Source organism: Festucalex cinctus, chromosome 4 (genome assembly GCF_051991245.1).
Source record: "Festucalex cinctus isolate MCC-2025b chromosome 4, RoL_Fcin_1.0, whole genome shotgun sequence".
NCBI classification, from domain to species: domain Eukaryota; kingdom Metazoa; phylum Chordata; class Actinopteri; order Syngnathiformes; family Syngnathidae; genus Festucalex; species Festucalex cinctus.
Genome location: NC_135414.1, coordinates 20,702,651 through 20,722,152, shown reverse-complemented (window position 1 = coordinate 20,722,152; position 19,502 = coordinate 20,702,651). Strand labels below are relative to the sequence as shown.

Genomic DNA, 19,502 nt, shown 5'->3' with positions numbered 1-19,502 from the left:
TTCAGCATTTGAATTTTGTAAATTGTTCAATGAAAAACACGAGCAGGTGCAATGCAGTACTAGGATCCGACTGATAGGAGGCATTGTGACAGATTCTATGAAGTTCCAAGTCACGTGACCACTGCAGCCAAAGTGCAGCGTGCGCGCGCCGCAGCCGATTGACAGCGATGTAAACAATCACCTTTCCACCCGCTTTTGCCTGTCATGGATTAACTACTGGAAAGGTACGTGATCAACTATCACTGAACGCAGTTTGAATTAAAACGTAACTATTCGAGGGACGGGCTGTTGACTGCTAACTGTCATGTTACAGTCCACCTTGTGCCGCTAGCTAGAACTTCACGTTCGTAGCCAACCAACAATAGTGTACTAAATTAAGTCAAACAGGATGTTTTCGTCATCTTCTTGCGCTCTTTGTAAGGCAAAATACACTCGTAGTATATAGTAGTTAGATCAGCCCAAGCCCCGCTGAAGTACTAATCAGTTCACTTCCTGTTGATCGTGTTTGTCCTTGTGCCCGTTAGTCATCAATGAAATTAATTTAGCAGATAAGAATATACTGTGAAGCTGCGTGGAATGGAAAGGTGTAATTTTAATGTGAAAGAATATTATTGTTTAGAGTCGGATAATGACCACAAACAATTCTTAATGTAATTGTTGTATTATAACTGTGAGGGCTGTGCTGTTAATCAGTGCCATCTAATTTGAGTTCATTTATTAATAGGATGGATGGATGGATAAAGTTAAAGCGAGTCCCCGCTGACGTGCATTCCTTACACTAGAATCAATTTGAAAGAAAGAATTTGTTTTGAATGTCATTACCGTTGGCTTTTTCTATAATATTGGATTATTTGTGAGAAGCAATCAGAAAGTTTATTTTAAGCCCTTTATTGTTGTTAGACTGCAGTCAAGACCTGCTGGCTCAGCATGGCTTCATCTTCTGGCTATGGCCCTCCAAAACTGGATGACTTCATCCTGACAGAGCGGCTGGGTAGCGGTACATATGCCACAGTCTACAAGGCCTACAGAAAGGTGAGACATTGCTGCCATTGCATCCTTTTGCTCTCTTATGTTGTCTCATCTGTGGCACAAAACAACATGTTCATAATGTACCTTTTAGCAAGATAGTCGAGAAGCGGTAGCTGTGAAGGTGGTCGCCAAGAAGACTCTGAATAAGGCGTCCACAGAGAACCTGCTCACGGAGATCGAGATCCTCAAGACCGTACGTCACCCTCATATTGTCCAGCTGAAAGACTTTGTGGTGAGCTTGCTTGATTATCATCTGTCCATTCATCCATTTTCTGCAGTACATATCCTCACTATGGTTTGAGGGTGAAATTGAGCATATCCAAGTATGGGTGGGCAATATGGGCAAATATATTTATCTAGATTACTTTTTAAAAATCCAGATAATGATAATTTGACGGTATCCTACAAAAAATTCAGTAGTGCTCTAAACTAGCACAAACAGATTAGACACAAGAGTGTGACACTAGTCACAGAAAATTCTAATCAACAGAAAGTGAAAGTAGAATGTCTTCTCTAGCGCAATAATGTTGTTGTGTTATCGTCAGTGGGATTCTGAGAATATTTATCTGATACTGGAATGGTGTTCCGGTGGAGATCTGTCCCGTTTCATCCGCAGTCGTCGGATCTTGCCAGAGGGAATTGCCCGGCGTTTTCTGCAGCAAATAGGTGACTCATCTTACGGCCTTTGGTTTCATTTTTAATGCCCATTTGAACAATACATATACCGTTTGTTGCTTACAGCCTGTGCTCTCAAGTTTCTACACGACCGAAATATCTCCCACTTGGACTTGAAACCACAGAACATTTTGCTGTCTGGCTCAATCCTCAAATTAGCAGGTAAGAAAGAAAGAAAAAAAAAAAAAAGAGGTTTGAACAGAGGTCATCCTATATTTTCATTTTTATGGCCTAGTAATCAAATCAAATTGCAACCATATAAAACAACAAGCTTATAATCAACATTGTTCATGAGTCATTAGCCAACAAGAGATATACAGTATCTTTATCAGTAACGTTTCAAGTTCATCAAATTGAAGAATTTTAAGTAAAATAATCAACAATATTTATTAGACTTGTAAATACTACATTTATTATGTTTTGTGTTAAATCCTGCTTCTAACTGTATCGGATGCTACATTTTGATTCAATGTCAGACTTTGGCTTCGCCCAGTATATGTCACCATGGGACGAGAAGAGCGTGCTGAGAGGCTCGCCTTTGTATATGGCTCCTGAGATGGTGTGTCGGCGCCAGTATGACTCCAGAGTGGATCTCTGGTCCGTGGGAGTCATTCTTTATGGTAAGTGTTGGGTTCATTTGAGATAAAGGAGGTCATTTGAAACATAGTTAAAGGGGTAGTTTGCAGTTTCCAAAATGCTAGCAAGTTTTGAATGTAGCGTCATTCCACCCCCACCCCCTTAGCGTCCCTGACCAAAGCCATGCCCTTCATTAATGTGAACATGCGCTTTACGAACAAGCACAGTAAACAACCTGATCTGAACTGTGGCTGCTACATTTCTAGCATAACTTATTCATATTGTAGTGTTGCAAAACACAAAATGTTACTGCTGCATAGAAAAAAAAATGTTTTTTTTTAAATCACAAATTAGGTGACAATGAAGTGCAAGATTAAAATGATATAAAATAATTGAATATATAAGGAATTGTAAAATACAGAATTCAAACAAGTAAGAAATACACAATAAATGTAATTAAATGAAATTAGGTAAACTTTCAAAATGCAGATGGTCTGTGTTATGCACTCTTATGTTGTTTGTGTGAATATAGAGGCACTGTTTGGACGCGCCCCTTTTGCATCAAGGTCATATTCAGAATTAGAAGAGAAGATTAGAAGTAATCAGCCCATTGAGGTACGTGATCAAGTTCCACATGCAATAATTATTTTTATGTTATCTATCTGTGGTATTTGTTTATTTTAAATCCACTAGGTGGCCCACTTTACTAGCTAAAGGGCACTTTGTGGCTTGTTCCAATCATCATCTTCCTTTTCTTCTTTCTCTTTCCCTTGAGCTTTACCCTATTCACGGATCATCATATTACATCCTCTTTATTTCTGCCCTAATTTAAGATATCTGCAAGTCTTCCCTCACAACATCCATAAAATTCTCCTTTCATCTGTGGCTCAATTTTTAGCATCCTTCTTCCTTGTTGCCTTGTTCCACTCAGTACAATGTTTATTGATGCAAAGTAGTCTTGGCGGTTTTTGGCAGCAATCTTTTGACCTTTAAAATGCGTTGTCTCCATTTCGGATCGACAGCAACTTAATAAGGTCACGTTGTTGTACATCAGCTCCCTCCCGGGGCCAGGGTCTCCAAGCACTGCCGGGACCTCCTCTTGCGTCTTCTGGAGAGGAATCCGGATGCCCGGATCACCTTTGCCGAGTTCTTCACGCACCCCTTCGTGGACATGGAGCACATGCCAAGTGCCGAGAGCTTGGGGAAGGCGGTAAGAGACTAAAGAAGAGTCGGTGTCATGTTTTTGGCGGGATCACTCCCTGTTTTCTGCCTCCCTTCAGAAAGAACTGGTCCTACAGGCCGTCCAGAAGGACCAGGATGGCGAGAGTTCTGTTGCGCTCTCTCTGTACTGCAGTGCCCTGGAGCACTTTGTCCCTGCTATTTACTGTAAGAGCATATGCACATTTCAACCTAAACATCATGTTAAACATACTAAATGTAAGAAAGTAACCTTGTCTTTCCTCCTCCAGATGAGAGTGACCGGCAGCGAAAAGATGTCCTCAGACAAAAAGTAGGCCCGCCCTCTGTTCCATACTACACACAGAGCAGAATGTAATGTGTCCCTGCGCATATACCTGAAGGTCAGTCAGTACGCATCCCGAGCGGAAGAGCTGAAGGCCCTGGTAGCCTCGGACAACAAGCTGATCTTCGAGCAGGCGTGCACCACCAGGGACATCCTCCGAGGTACAAAACGTCAAAGAGGCAGGTCAGAAGCGCATATGTAGGACATGCATTCTAGCCCTCAAATAGTGTGAATGGTTGTTTGTTCATTTCAAATCCGTTCTGGTGGTCTTTTAAGAGCCAAAAGATGAACATTGTATCAATTCCTCAATATTTATGGACCTGTTTATACCCCGTAGATGTCCGGCAACCACTCGAGGTTGTACCATGCTCCTGTTTTCCAAAGTGAGCTGTTAGAGGCTCGAGCTCACCCGCAACCTACAAGCACTCGTTCTTAAAACCTTTCTCTCTTTCACCTTGTAGAAATGTCTCGTGAGCAACCACGCTTGCTGGCAGCGCTGGAGATGGCCTCGGATGCCATCGCTAAGGTCAGACATGCAGGAAGGCGTAATTAAAAAATAAATGGCTGTGGTTGGTGTTGGTGACTTTCATCACTTTTTTGTTGATTTAAGTGCTTTGTTGATGTTGTATTTAATACATTTGTCCACCATGCACTATAATACACACACACACCCGCACGCACACACACACGCACACACACGTATATATATATATATATATATATATATATATATATATATATATGTGTGTGTATGTATGTATGATAAAATAACAAAAAGGTTCAATATTGGTAAAATTGTGTATAGATTAAAATGAGAAAATGTCAGAAAATACAAATTGATTAAAATTAATTGATAAAATATGTTACTATAATTATTAAATATTTTTCATCATTTAATTAATGGACAATATAATTACTTACTCCACATTTTTATTAATCCCCATTTTAATTTATTTGATTTTGCCAGGTACAACACTGTTATATGAAACTAAACAATCCTATATATAAGTAGTCTAAGTAGCTCTTAAAAAAAAAAAAGTTTTAAATCTGCAGACACCCTGTAAATAAATGCATGTTTGCCGTTTGTGCTGTAGGAGCAAAGTGGAGTGGACGATATTGAGGCCTTGGATGACTACCAGAATTGCTTAGGAGAACTCCTGTTGGCGCTCGCAGGTACAGTGGAACCTCGGTTTACAAACAACCCATTTTACGAACAATTTAAGTTACGCCCAAAATTTTCGTAGAAAATGTTCCTCTAATTTTGCACTATTTTCAAAATGCAAACAGTCTTGACATGGACAAGCACAAGGATCTTGAGCTTCTTTTCACACTTTTGGCTCTGTACAAAACATTATACTCTTGGCTGAAAATGCCCAAAACACATAATATTCATTGTCTGCTCCGTGCAGAAAAGTGTTGTGTATGTAGATGGAAGCATGGTTGTCGTTAAATGAATAATGATGGATGGAAGGTGATAGAGCAAGTAGGCAAAGCTGTCAGGCAACACAGAAGGCCATTCACTAACTGTGTCCCTGCATCAGGCAGTGAGCTCATGTGCCCTCATTGGAGAGCGATTCCTCTAGTTAAGCATTTTGGAGCCGAGATGATGGGATCCAGCGTCTGCCAGGGCCCCTGCGTGTGCTACGGGAGCCCCGCCATCTGCTTCCCATTTAGGCCTCGCTGCAAACACACAAGACGCTTTATCTTCCGCTGATGAGAGCTTGAAGCGGCCAGCTAGCCAGCACTCAGTCTTCCCAATCAAGATGCTTTTAAAGGAGGACTGAACCACATACCACTGATTTCCACTTTTCAACCATGATAGATGTTGAAAATATGAACCCGCTGGATGGCCATATGTGACTCATGCATTGTGAACTTCGTGGGAAATCCAATCAATTAAAAAGTCAGTTTTGCATAATATGGGCTCAAAGGGGAAGTCAACCCAACAATTTTCTTTACAATATGTTCTAAGCAGCCTCACTACTCTTAACACACTATTCTGATTAATATTGTGTTTATGGAATATGAATTAAGCAGAAAAGGCCACCCGTTTTTATCATTTAATCAGGGCTTAACTTTTTTTTTTTTTTTTTTTTTTTTTTTTTATAACTTTCCAGGGAGTGCTACTCTTCTTTGGGAGCCGTGATGGTGGAGCCCTAAAAAATATACACCAGTGTAAAACTGCTTGCAAAAAAAATGTTTTCAAGCATCTTGAAGCCCCCAATAATTAATTAGTTATAATTATATCATTTTCTACACCCCACCTTGGTAAAATGTCACCCTCCAGAGTGTAGACCTCTGCCAAGGCTGAGATAGTAGCAAAAGGATTGTGGGAAAAAGTTTCCTGTTTGTGTTGTTAGAGGCTAGTTCCTCGTTTGCTATAGTGGTGTTCAACAATGTACTCATTATTTTCTCTCTTTTGTCTGTTGTAGCTGAGCCGCAGGGCCGCCGACGAGAGCTGCTCCACAGTGAGGTGAGTCTCGCCATCATGGCAGCAACCAATCACATGATGTTTGCACATAACCTGCCAGGCATGAACCCTCACCCCCAAAAACAACTTATACTAATGTCTTTTTTACCACTGCTCTCAAAATATGATGTATTTGCCTGTCTGAGATTTCGTTCCACTGTGATTGTGTGGCAACCAGTCCAGGGTGTCCCCCGCCTACTGCCCAAAGCCAGCTGAGATAGGCGCCAGCACCCCCCGCGACCCTTGTGAGGAATAAGCGGTCAAGAAAATGGATGGATTTCGTTGCGTGATTTAAACAGAAACAACATGTGCAAAAACAAACTCAAATGTTTATTTAACTAAACCCTCTACACTAAATAAACACTCACAACCACAAACATTTTACATAGCAATAACCCAACGCCAGGAGCGATTGAGTATTCTCCATCTATTGTTGACTGGTTGTGATGTATTCTGTGTAAACTGATTTAATGTCATGATGGTAAGTCAAGCATTGAGAACGTGCAAGCCACGTAAAGTTCCAAGTTCCTCCCTGTTTATTGCACACGCTGATTAAAGGCTTGTGGTTCGAGGGAAAAATACCCCCCCCCCCCCAAAAAAAAAAAAAACTGCGGTCAAAATGCTAATTTGCTATGCCAGATCACTTCGTTTTAAGTTAAGTATGGAAACTAATCATGGAGGTCTCCTCATTGTGTAGCAATGTACAAGCAAATCTCTGTGTTACTTTTTCCTCATCTGTGGCCCCCAAGCCTAGAAGCACACGTGTGTCCCTTCTGAAATGTTTTCCCAATTTCCCAACTCTAGCAAATTTGGCACTGCACTTTCGTGAAGCTTGGAGGTCTCACCGGAGAGTTAAAAAAAATAATAACGCACATTCCACACTGCTGCAGCAGAGACTCAGACATCCTGTCTTGTGCTGCCGAGTACAGGTCAGAAAAACACTGTACGCTACCCATAATGCAACTGAATGCCAGTTTTCATTATGTCCACCGAGTATGTTCCCGCCTCTTTCATATCCTGCCGGGGTTGAGTTGTGTCCACTGGCTCATTGTGCTACTTAGGATGGATTTATTGTCCAAAAATGTGGCATGGGGCCTTTAATAAAAAACACTGTGATGGACCACCTGTCTTTGTCGTTTTCCAGATTAAAAGCCTCATGAGCAGAGCAGAATACCTCAAGAAGAACATCAAAGTGAGGGTGATTTGCTCTCAGGTTGCGGTCGTCCACAAATGCATGTTGAATGTCATTTTTTGTGGTGCGGCGTGCTAATGGTTAGCATGTCTGCCTCACAGCTGAGAGGTTTTGGGTTTGAATATCTGCTTATTTGGAGAACTGTGAAAAATGGATGCTAAAGAATTGTTTTTGTATTTTCCTAAAACGAAAACAACTTTATGAAGAAGCTGTTATATATTTTTAGTTTGAGAATCTGTTATGTGTTGAAGAATTTAATGCAGTTTTTTTGCATGCTAAATGTAAATGAATTTAGTACTGGGACTCGGGTTCGAGTCCAGGCTGCGACCTTCCTGGGTGGAGTTTGCATGGTCTCCCCGTGCCTGCGTGGGTCTTCTCCGGGTATTCCGGTCTCCTCCCACATTCCAAAGACATGCATGGCCGGTTAATTGGGCGCTCCAAATTGTCCCTAGGTGTGCTTGTGAGTGTGGATGGTTGTTCGTCTCTGTGTGCCCTGCGATTTGGCTGGCAACCAGTCCAGGGTGTACCCCGCCTACTGCCCATAGCCAGCTCAGATAGGCTCCAGCACCCCCTGCGACCCTTGTGAGGCGTAAGCGGTTCAGAAAATGGATGGATGGATGGATGGATGGATGAATATGGTACTGTAACAAAAGAAAAGAAAAAGAGCAGTTTTTCCACAATGTTCTCCTACTGACCTTAAAACAAAAGTAGGTGCCAAATGGTAATTTTTTTTGGCATACCGCTCACTACCACTAGCCACAGAATTTATTTCTATGTAATATTATTCCTTTAGATTACTAATAACTTTGAATGATACATGTCAGACATTTATTTGTTCCAGATGCAGGAAACTCAGAGGGATGCCTCGTTGGATCGGGAGCCCCTATCAGACTCCGTCAGAAGCTGTGAGTATTGTTGAAAAATGACATTTTTCCTGCTCTTATTGTGTGTGTGATATAAGATGATGTAATGGGGTGTGTCTTTCTTTCCCAATACTATATGTAAATCTAATGAAACTGACTCAAATGGATGATTCTCATTCTCAGTCTCAACATTACATTTATGTATATACACTCCAATCTTAATGAGCTAAACTACAGTATGAGAAAAATGTGCTGTTAGCGATATACTTTATCCAGATCATAACCTACATATGTACTTGTCCTCCCTATGCCTTCCTACGAGATGGACAGAGGATTCTTAAAGCCTGGACAATATCCTGTGCTTAGCGAGAAATTCCTGTGGAATTATGGATTGAGAGGCGGCTCGAATTTCCCAAAGTACTTGGCTTCTGCTTATTCCTGCTGAAGTTATTTTAATAAAAACCACACTGTGGCCGCTAGCCACATGCTGGAATGGGGCCAACGGCAGCCACTGCATGTCAGCAAATGACGTCTCGCTAGGTGAATATGTACATATAGTACATATAGCACATACACTAAAAGCATAAATGTTTTGAGATATATGCTGACTCAACCTATAGGGAGTGAAAATAGAATGAAATATGGAGATCACACTCTTCTGTTTTAGTTCGTCCCAAAGGTGTGGGCTAGTCTTAAAATTCAGTTTGCCCGCACCAAACGTATCTAACATGCCCTTATGAACCTTGCTTTGTGGAAACTGGCAAAAATTCTACTCCCAACTCCGCCACAACTAATTGAGAGTAAATATTAACTCATTCACTGCCTTTGACAAGTATACTCGTCAATTATATATTTTTTAGAGTGGGGATAGATGGAGGAGAATCTGATTATGCGCCACTGTAAAAGTCAAACTTGGAAACAACTTTACTGATGCCCAACCACCGGTAGATGACATCATTGCCCCATTTTATACGAAATAAACACAGTTTCAGAGTCCATGGGAGAAATGGCTGTATTTTGGCGAACCTACATTTTTCTACTCTCAATTATAAAAGAACGGCATGAGGCAAAAAGTAGGGAGTCTGTTCTGTCATTTGGTAGATTCGGTTTACATATAATTATTGAACGTAATATCGCGTTAGTATTGAAAATTTTGAAATTTTCTAAAATGTCTGGCAGTGAATGAGTTGTTCTTTTTTTTTTTTTTTTTTTTCAGCATGCTGTGTGCAGTAAAACCGAGGGTGACGGTGGGAAACCAGCCTTGGAAACCGGCTTGGACGGCCTTGGACAGTCAAACCGAGTTAAAGCCTTCCCCCCCAATAAAGCTCTGTGCTCCATGCCAAATCAAACCTGGATCCCCACCTCACCTTCCACACTTCTGGGCTTGGCCTTGCCAGAAGCGCTCAATGTTTTGGTTGTTGCTGTAGGTGAGCTAGCAGGTAGAGAGAGCAGCACTTGTTAAGCTGGTTTAATAATGCGGCACGTTTTTGAACTTACCCACTGTGGGCCCCTCCGATAAAAATAACTGTTTACAACATTTTGCATTGAAGGCTGGATTTACATGGCAAGGTTCAAGTGATACATTATTTTATTTTTTTATTTTTTTTTTATTTTTTATTTTAAGTAGCGGCACAGTTGAGATTTGCGCCATTGCAGTGTAAAGCATAAAATTTAAACACATGGAATTTGATTTCTTCAGATCAGAATCAGGCCTGTGCCTCAAATGTGGATAAAAAAAAAACACCGGTACACGTCAGGTATTGAGTGCTGTATCACATCAATGCCAGATTGATGTCTTCGAAATGTTTCCGCTTCTGCCCAAGCAATATAAATAAACACATTGCAGAACATCCGCTGTAAATCTGAATGAAGCTGAAAACATAGATACATAGCTATGTTGTAAATATGTTATATTAGAGTGGTATCCAGTATTAAATTAGCAAAATAGTTAATGACTGCATCTATGCCTACAGAAATCTTGTAAATAGAAAGCACAACAAATTTGATACAGGTATTAAATCTCAATTGAGCACTTGGACCTGCAGTGTAAATCCCACCTGTTATCGAGACATCATCTCTACTAACATTTAGCATGATCGTAATGTAACTGGGAGCTCGTGCTCCATCCAAATGCGATGCCTAAAACATAATGAATTTCTACACACTGCTGAAAGCATGTTTTGATCACTGTAGTCAACAAGCCAAAGGGATTTAATGAAAAATATTTGCAGAAAACTGTGAAAATGTGTGCCGGTGGGACTGATTTACACTGTACTGTAGGTAATGTAGCCTCTGCTAACATGTAAATAAAGTGGAACCGCTCAGGTCAAACACAACCCTTACCATGATTCTCGACTCCCAGTCTTTTTTTTTTTTCTCCCCAAATTTTAAATTTTGGGGGGGGGGATAATGAAAAAATAATTATTTCATTCCAGGGTAGACAAGTTATGGATGGCCCTTAACCCTTCTATTGTTGGTCAAATGACCTGTAAATATTATTTCAGAAAATATTTGGGATAAACTCTTTTCTCCTGGCTTTATTTTTGGTATTTTATTTTTATTTTACTCCTTATTAATACTATTTATTAAATCTCCAGCCGGTCACTTTGTCTTGTGCAACAACCAATAACAGGAGGGTTAACAATGATAACGCTTTGCAACTGTGAATATAATTTAACCACTGTTTATCCTTGCCCTCAATGGCAGTCTTTTGTGTTGTCATCCTGAAAAAATGAAACAATTTTGGATCACCACAGAGCTGAAATCTCACAATGTGACATCATACAAGTATTTTGCGACTTTAGAAGCGTAATTTCCTGGTACAATTGCCTTTTTTATGTGATGTCAAATTTGAAAGCATTCTGGAAAATACTCTTATGTTAAAAAGCATAGTTTTGCTTTGGAGGTGCATCTCTTCACATAAAGCCTACTGAGCAGCAAGGGAAAACGAGTAACAGGGGAAAAAATGTAAGAAAAAATAAATAAATCAGTGTTTTGGATCTTTTCTAAGAAACTGCTTGTCTAATTCCGAATTGCACTTAAATTGACTTTCGAGGCTCCACTGTAGTTCGCACTCTCCCTCCTCCCCCTTCGCACGTCTCCACTGTGGCTTGACCGCAGGCTCGCCATGTCCTCTTCACTGATGGACGCCATTCCCACCGCCATGAAAGAAGAGCTGGCGAGGTGCGGCCTAGGCCTTATTTACTCTTCAGCTGCAGGTTTGGCCAGCGACCCGGCCAGTGGGTGTGCGGTTGTGTGACGCCGACACACACACTGGACTTACTGGGCCAAAACGAGAGACTTGAGGCTGATAATCCTCACCGTTGGAGGTCTGGGCACGCTGTTTTGATTTCAAACACATGCTGTAATACTCCAAAAGAGTTTAATTATGAGGGAAAAGAAAAAGATTAAAGTATAAATATGTACGTTGGCAACACCTGCACACTGCTCTGTTGTTTAATTCTGTGTTTTGAATGTTGACGCAGCTGTCATTTTAATAATTACCATGTATTTATTAAAGGAGAAGAAGCCGGGTGGGAAATAAAATGGGTGTTTGAAGCTGCCGCCTTCTGGAGACGTTTTGTCAATAGCACGCTGCCAAGCTAATGCTTGTCTTTGTCCAGAAGTTGTGAAAAGAGAACCGGGAGCCAGGGGCCTCGGCTGCCGCGTCGTCGTCATCATGAACAGCTGGATCACGTCCACCAATGGGGAGGAGAGAGACAGGAAGGCTTGGCGGGGGAAAGTAAGGACATTTTATAATTATATGATTCATACGCGAGGCTGGTGAACAAACGGAGACGCTGAAAGTGAACATTTGACAAGAGAACAACACTTAAACAAGCTAAGGGTTGTGTTTATGTCTTTGTTTGGCCCTCTACACTTCCCCGTTGCCTGCCTGACAGTTTTATAGGAGTTGACACCTTTGCACTGCGATAACCTCAAGTGGTCATAAAAGCTTCTCTAAACATGGTGACTGTTTTGTACCAATTAAAAAATGTCAGGGAGATGTGCCCATATGTTTGGATTCAAACTGATTATTGTAAGTTCTCTAAAATACACCCAAAAAAAAAAAATGTAGAAAATTATGTAAAAATTATGTTAAAAAAAATGTTTAGAAAATACACAAGCATGTAAAAAATATATATAAATAAATATATAATAAGAAAACAATTTCTCATTTTAAAACAACCTCAAAATACGTTGACTTGCAGTAAGTTTCACACCCACTTTTTAGGCCTAATAAGAAATTAGCCTGTTTTGAGGGGGCCGTCCTGTCACACATAAGCCACTGCTCACCCCCATAACTGCAGAGTACCACTTGTGTTGCTATGACAACTATGGTCGTTGCAAGCAGGCACTCCTGACTAATTCAACTAATTCCATACAAGTAATTAAAAAGAAGTTTGCTAATCTGTCTCCTCTACATAATAATTTATCACTTATAACTGGCATAAAACTGTAAAAATGTAACTAAAATAAATGCAAAATGGAGTAAGACCACTCGCCTATTTTCAAATTGTGTGTTTTTAGTTCAAAATGGGTCCCTTAACATTTGGACACTCAATTTCCTTCACCTGGCATAGACCTGGTGTATGGTAATTGACCTGGTATGTAAAAAATGTGAAATTGTTTTTGAGGAATACCACAACAGCATATCAATTTACTAGTCACACCAAGTTCAACTTAAAAAAAATAAATAAATATAGTCCTTGTTATGGTTGGATCATTGTCAAGGCAAACTTGGTCAACCAGTGTTTTGAGACTACAAGCGTCCCAACTGGAACTCTTTGTTCCCAGCTGGACGTGCGGAATTACAAACACATGCAAGAGAACTTTAAAGTGTTTAAAAGATGCCCGAGAGTGACATTATTGTGTGAAATGAAATCAAGTCATAACAGTCAGTAACATGAAGTTCTATCTCTTAATCTTAGAGATGACGTGTGATTCTGGAAATAAACGTCAGCGAGCTAGTTGTTTGGGAGTCATGAAAGCTGTGTTTTGACATCCGTCGATACTTTGTTCTCATCTTAATGGTGTTCACCAGGTCCAGGCACACTGGAGAAATGACTCCCAGACTGAAAATGAGAGTCCTACAGCAACAGGTTCGGCAACACGGCTCTTCTGGACCCATCTGCTTCTTTGTGGGATTTAGTTTACCCTGAAAAGTGCATTGTGACCCCATCTTTTAAGTTGTTTAGATTTTAGACATGACATGGTGGAGATGATCAAGCCAGGCAAACTCCCAAGCCTCTGTTTAATCATTGAAAACACAAAATGGAGGACCAAAGTGATGATGTCGCATTTGTGTTTGAAACGCTTTGGCTTTTGTAACACTTTTGGTGGGCATTAGGGACCAAGCCTCATTGCGTAATCTAATGGATATTTTACATTTTAAACTTATCTTACAACATTGCACTTAAAAATAAACGACACAGGAATTATTATATTTTGAAGGGGGGGCTCCTTTATTGAACACATAAACTCTCTTACACACACACTTCAGTAACTAAAGTCTACCCAACTAATATCTCACCTTGCCAGCCAGTTCATGTGTTAGAGCACAGGTGTCAAACACAAGGCTCGGGGACAACATCCGGTCCGCCACATCATTTTATGTGGCACACAAAAGCAAATGATCTGCATCGACCTGATCGGCTAAAATACAAACTTGCAATTTGTCTTCGCTTTTGAAAACTTTGAGATACTGCAAGCATTTTTGTTACCAATTCCCGTTTAAAATAAATGTAGTAATATTTTTTTTAAATAAATGTAGTCATATTTTAACAGTTTTTACTGGCCTCTGATTTCAAACCTGGTTACTCATCAATTTGATGTGTATATGTAATATGGAGCGAGCATAGATTTATTTAGGCTCACAGTTATAACAGCCCTACGAAGGAAACCATAACTACGTTGTGGCCCACGGCAAATATTATTTTGAGATACCTTTGTTAAAGCATTGCACTTGCTTAGACATTTTTTCCTCTCATTAAAAAAAGGTTATAACTTGAGATTTTATTATCGGTTAATAGTATGTTTATCTTAAAATAGCTTATATGTGTTTTTGAGATTTAGTTTTTGTAGTGCAGACGAGTAATATTGGAATCAAGACTTTTTTTTAATTTATTTTTGAACAACGTTGACGTCTGTTTTCCAAACTTTTCAATCTTGACACCTGAAGGGGTCAGTCAGTGGGCTAAGGGGAGGGGGCTTGACTCAACCCAGCCCCCTTGCACTGACACCATAGAGCAGGTCGGTCGTTCACTGCGGCTGGATGGTTATCATGAATGGAACATTGTACCGCTGAGAGACAAGAACCTCCTAAATCCTCGGAGTCCCTCCCTTTTTGGCCGGGTGAAGAGAGCGCGGGAGTCAGGACTGAGGGTTATGGCAGGGTAAGGCAGTTTGTGTCGGAGAAATTCTGAATTCAGATCATTTCGAAAATGGGCTGTGGCAAAACTGTGTAACCCCCTTGTTATGCGCACAACACTCAACTCGCACATTAGCCCCCGAAGCTGCTCTGCTCGTGTTTGTTTTGATTTTACTCCCAGAAAATGGGGAAAGGGGCGGGGCTGTCGTCTGGGAGGAATTTAAGATGCATGGTGTTGGTCGAAAGTCTTGGACGCAAGACAATCTGGCTAAAAAGCAAAAAGGGATGGGGAGGAGGGGTCTGCTGTATTTCAGCTTCTTTTGTTCAATGTTGTATGGAAATGCAGTAGGTAGAAATGTACTTTTTGTGCGTGTTTTTTTTTTTTTTTTTAATCAATGCAATTTTTTTCCTAGTACCATCCCAAGTTAGTTGAAGCTGCTGCAATTCAAACTATCCTTATATTAGTTTTGAAAAATCAACCGTCTATTTTGTAAATGAATTTTAATTAAACAAAAATTTATTCATGTATTTATTTACTTACTTTATTTCCCAAATAACCTATAAAAGGCGACATATGGAGTGAATATATTAAACCGGAGAATTTTTGCACTGGAGTATATGAATGTGTCAAGCTGACTCTTTTACAATTTAACAACTTGTTAACACTTAAGGGTGAAAATGTTGCTGTGAGTTCATTAGACTTCTTTGAGTCAACAACTTTGAAAAACACAAGTTTAAAATGTACGATATCTATCAAGACTGCATCAAAACTACTGTACTTGATGTGGAAATACATTAAAAGGGACACTTTAGCTCACTTTTTAAGCATTTTATTCCAAAAACACACCATTACACACTTGAGACAGTATCAAGTATTACACTGGCTTCTTTCATGTAATATAATCGTATAATTCTGTCAAACATATATACATATATATTTTTTTCTTCATATTCCGGCTTCATAATTTAACATTTACGCACATAAATTTCATTGTGGCACATTTTCAAGTGGCTGCATGACTATTTTTTACTTACAATCTGACCATTTTTCAGCATGATGTGTGTTAAAATGTAAACAGTGATATAAGAGATGGCTGTGCAGTATTACAGTATTATCAAAATTCTACTTGAAGCATTCAAAATTCAAGTGTCCCCACTGAAACTTGTTCATCTTTTTTTTCCAGCATGTGAATAATGCATTAAAAAATTACAAATTGAACCTGTTACATTTTGAGCTGTAAAGTTAATCTGATTCTGAAAAGTGGCTGGTTTGTCTAACACATTTTGTAAAAACACAAGGATACAAAATGGTATTCATTCACCGTTATGGCATTTCCTCACCTCATAAATTCAATGTTGGAACAACTTTCAAGTTACATCCATACATGGTATTTTGGAACAATGGGAGGATACCCAAACATACAGTACAAGCATTAGCACTAACAAAATGGGGTGTCATTTAAAAGCATGAAGTTAGGGGAAGGAAATGGGTAGGAAGGTGTGTACTGAGAGGAAAAGCGCTATAACAGAAGTAGATGTGAGCAGCGGAGGAAGGAGGTCAGGGGTGGGGGGATGTCTCCTACACAAAAGTTGAGTGGAGTGTGGTGCTTCAGTTAATTTAAGCACTTGATCCTGTCCCCAGCAAATATTTGAAGTGTGGTTACTGCGACAAAAGTAGGAGTAAACAGACCAGGACAGGGCCAGACTCAATGTTTGTCTAAGGTCTTAATAAGGCCACACTCCAAGTACCATTGACACCAAGAGCAAACAAGCGGGAGCCGCACGCAAGTAAACGATGCCTGGCCACTTATTTTAGTCTAGAAAAGGGAGTCTGCAAAGTCATCCTACAGCTTTCCCACGGCAAGAAGCTCAAGGTGATGGTTCTGCAAATCTTCAAGGTCATAGTCAAGCCACTGTCTCCACAAGCCACTGTAATCCACCGCAGTGGTGGTGATCTGCAACAGTTAGAGAAAGGTGACTGGAGGATGTTGATCCCTTAATCTAGGTCCATCTAATGGGGAGCTGGTTGAGGGATTGTCAGGTTGTTCCATAAATGTGTCTGGTCGTGTTAACAACACAAGAAATATGAGTCTCTAGGGAGAATACATTAGGACATGGAGTCCTGGGTTCTAGATAGTGTTCTAAACCAAAATCCAATCAACAATTTTATTCTCAGAATTATGTCCCATGTCCTTGGGCTGCAAATGGTCTGGTTTCTCAGTTCTTCAATGTGTCTAGGTTTCTATGGCATACTGCTGTAGAGGATAGTTGGATCCCCAATTAAGACACAGCTGGACTAAGAAGAAGAAAAATGTACTATACTAGAGAGACAAAGTCCAGATTAGAGGTTCTAGCTGGTTTCTACAGGATATCCTGGTGTAGAAATGGGTGGTCTTCCCAATGTAGAAGTCCAAAGTGTTCATTCCGGAAGGTTTCTGCAGCATACTGGTGTAGAGGAAGGTTGGAGGAAGGCCCATTCACCTCCAATGGAGACACTGCCTAAACAAAAAGAAGTCAAATTCATCAACCATGAAGAAGAAGTGCAAACTGGTAGGTCTTGAAGTTGCAATGTACCTGTGCCATGTTGCTGGTGTAGAACGCTGTTGTTCCTTCCCAATGTAGACGTGAACATCCTTGAACTTGAAGAAGTCCCAAGTGATAGTTCTTGAAGGTTTCCGCGGATTAGCATTTTTGAGGAAGGTTGGTCCTTTCAAGATGTTACAGGACTGCAGCAGTGTCAGAGTCCTGTTCCTATGCCATATGCTGGTGTATAAGACATCCTCGACCACGAAGAAGTCCAACCTAACAGTTCTTGAAGGTTTTTACGGTTACCAGTCCTTTCAAATGAAATGTCACTGACCTGCAAAGGAGTTAAAGCCCTCAAATAGAGAGAAGTACTCATACATGAATTCTGCTGCATTTCCTTGAGCAAAGGACGGTTGGGACCCTCGATTGGGGAAGTCATACATCCTAAATCAAAAAGAAGATGTCCAGTTGCCTTCGAGTAAACAATCTCAGATTCTGTATTCCAAAGTGTTGATAGAAAGACCCAGGAGTGAAACCCAGAATCCCACAGCAAGGTCAAACCTTCTTCCAGTCAACTGTAAAAAAGAAACCCAAAGTGGCAGTTGGTGTAGCGTACAGTTGAACCTCAACATAGAAACCATGAAGACCACGAAGAAATCCAGTTGTCCTCTTGTCAGCCTTAGTTTTAAAGACAATCTTAAAGAATCCAAAGTGTTGACAGGGTGAAAACCAGCATCACCTCATCCAGCTGACTCGGCTTCAAGCTCCCCTTTAGCAAGTCCAGGAGCTGATGTAGGAATAAATCCAACTATTTCACAACCAAATCGATCCCAAAGGGAGAAACAAGATTGTCCCAAATAAGGACCACCTCCGGGGAGCCGCAGAGTGCTCACTGTAGACGTCTTCCCGGTCCTGTCTCGCGTCATATTCCTCATCCTCGTACGTGTCGTCCATCTCCGGCTGGTCTGAAATGACGCTGTGGTGGTCCCCTATTGAGCAGAGCTTGCTCATGTTCTCCTTGACCACCTCGCAGAAGGGCCTCCCTTCACCGTCACAAACACAGCTGTTGAGCAGCGCCCCATCGGGTATGTACAGCATCTGCTGGATGGTGGCTTTGCACTTGGCCGAGCACTTGCGTCCATTGAACAGCTGTCCACAGTAGGACAGGTAGGCTTCCAGGGAAGCATGGCAGTGGCTGTCCTCCACGCAACGTTGGCGAGCCTCCATGCAGCCGATCCCTCCGCCGCCGTCGTCCAGGTACCGGCGCGGTAGACACGGCTCGATGGCGCGCTTGGTCCCCAGGCACTCGGCATCCTGAGCACACTCGCAGCTCTCCAGGTCCGGCCCGCTGCGGGTGTGGTTGAGGCGAATCAGCGCATTGATGCAGTGGCTGGGACACTGGCGCCTCGTGCCCCGCAGGTTGCCCTCACAGGCGGCCATGTACTGGCCATAGGCGAGGTCGCACTCGGGTTCTGCGTGGCAGCGCAGGATGGCCTGCCAGCAGATGAGCTGCGCGTCTAAGGCCACCAGCACCCACAGGAGCAGTGCCAGCGCGCTGCACCAACATCTCATGCTTGGGGGTTAACTCCTGCAGCACATCATCAAACTTGACTGGCTATAAAGTGGACAAAAATACCTGACCAGAGTCCCGGAAAACACGTCATGAAGTCACCACGCGTGGGTGCAAAAGCAGAGTGCATGAACTCACGCTCCAGCAAAAGTTCTCTAGCTCTTCCAGCACTTACGTCCGCGGTGCGTTCACGGACCAGCCGCGCGCCAAGGCACGAATGTCCATCTAAGAAAAGAAAAAAACTGAAATAAGTATCCAAACTGTTCCGCTATGTTCGAGTCTTCTTTGTCCCTCGCGCTCTCTGTCTGTTCTGTTATGCTTCGCGCTCCGCCGAGCTTCCCTCACAACACCCCTCCCCCAAGAAAGAAAAGTTTTTTACATGCACCCCCTCCTTCCCTCTTCTCTCTCTCTCTCTCCCTCTCTCGCTCATGCACACACACACACACGCACCCCTTTCTCTCCCTGGCAGCTGATTGGTCGCCATTGAGTCGACCTACAGCAGCTCCAGTCTGCGCGCAAATCCTCTCATGATTCCAGTGAGAGCAGAACCAGCCATGATATGCTTGGACCGGGGTGCCAAGCTCCTCTACTAAACCCCAACTAGTACATGACAACACAAACAAAATCAAACAGTCAATAAATTAATTAAAATAAGTAAATAAATAAATAAATAAATAAATAAATAAATAAACAAAGGACAGATGCAAGG

The 19,502-nt window shown here is 41.5% G+C and overlaps 2 protein-coding genes across 6 annotated transcripts; one reads left to right on the top strand and one right to left on the bottom strand.

Annotated features, from left to right (window-relative positions):
- Nucleotides 1-79: 79 nt before the first annotated feature.
- On the top strand, nt 80-10,675 carry ulk3 (unc-51 like kinase 3). 5 transcript variants are annotated; one of them, XR_013283244.1, is made up of 18 exons: nt 80-224; nt 901-1,032; nt 1,121-1,261; nt 1,575-1,695; nt 1,771-1,866; nt 2,181-2,324; nt 2,813-2,895; nt 3,335-3,490; nt 3,561-3,666; nt 3,750-3,790; nt 3,861-3,963; nt 4,264-4,328; nt 4,897-4,975; nt 6,235-6,275; nt 7,417-7,464; nt 8,306-8,369; nt 8,658-8,867; nt 9,544-10,675. XR_013283244.1 is itself a non-coding variant. In XM_077519639.1 (17 exons), exons 2-17 carry the CDS (start codon nt 928-930, stop codon nt 9,558-9,560), a joined length of 1,410 nt encoding a protein of 469 aa, XP_077375765.1. In that variant the 5' UTR covers nt 80-224; nt 901-927; the 3' UTR covers nt 9,561-10,675. The 5 variants fall into 5 exon arrangements, 2 of the variants coding, with proteins under 2 accessions (XP_077375765.1, XP_077375766.1); XR_013283243.1 differs by having other exon boundaries at nt 8,650-8,867; XR_013283245.1 differs by lacking the exon at nt 7,417-7,464 and having other exon boundaries at nt 8,650-8,867.
- Nucleotides 10,676-15,511: 4,836 nt separating this feature from the next.
- LOC144017000 (growth arrest-specific protein 1) lies at nt 15,512-19,128 on the bottom strand. Its single transcript, XM_077518238.1, has 2 exons — nt 17,272-19,128; nt 15,512-17,196 (listed from the first exon to the last, which is right to left on the bottom strand). Exon 1 carries the CDS (start codon nt 18,793-18,795, stop codon nt 18,037-18,039), a length of 759 nt encoding a protein of 252 aa, XP_077374364.1. The 5' UTR covers nt 18,796-19,128; the 3' UTR covers nt 15,512-17,196; nt 17,272-18,036.
- Nucleotides 19,129-19,502: the final 374 nt, after the last annotated feature.

Coding starts and splice junctions, on each gene's coding strand:
- ulk3 (XM_077519639.1), top strand. CDS start 928: ATGGCTTCATCTTCTGGCTATGGCCCTCCAAAACTGGATGACTTCATC. Junction 1,262..1,574: donor TCCAGCTGAAAGACTTTGTG/GTGAGCTTGCTT, acceptor TGTTATCGTCAG/TGGGATTCTGAGAATATTTA. Junction 3,791..3,860: donor AAGATGTCCTCAGACAAAAA/GTAGGCCCGCCC, acceptor ATATACCTGAAG/GTCAGTCAGTACGCATCCCG.
- LOC144017000 (XM_077518238.1), bottom strand. CDS start 18,795: ATGAGATGTTGGTGCAGCGCGCTGGCACTGCTCCTGTGGGTGCTGGTG.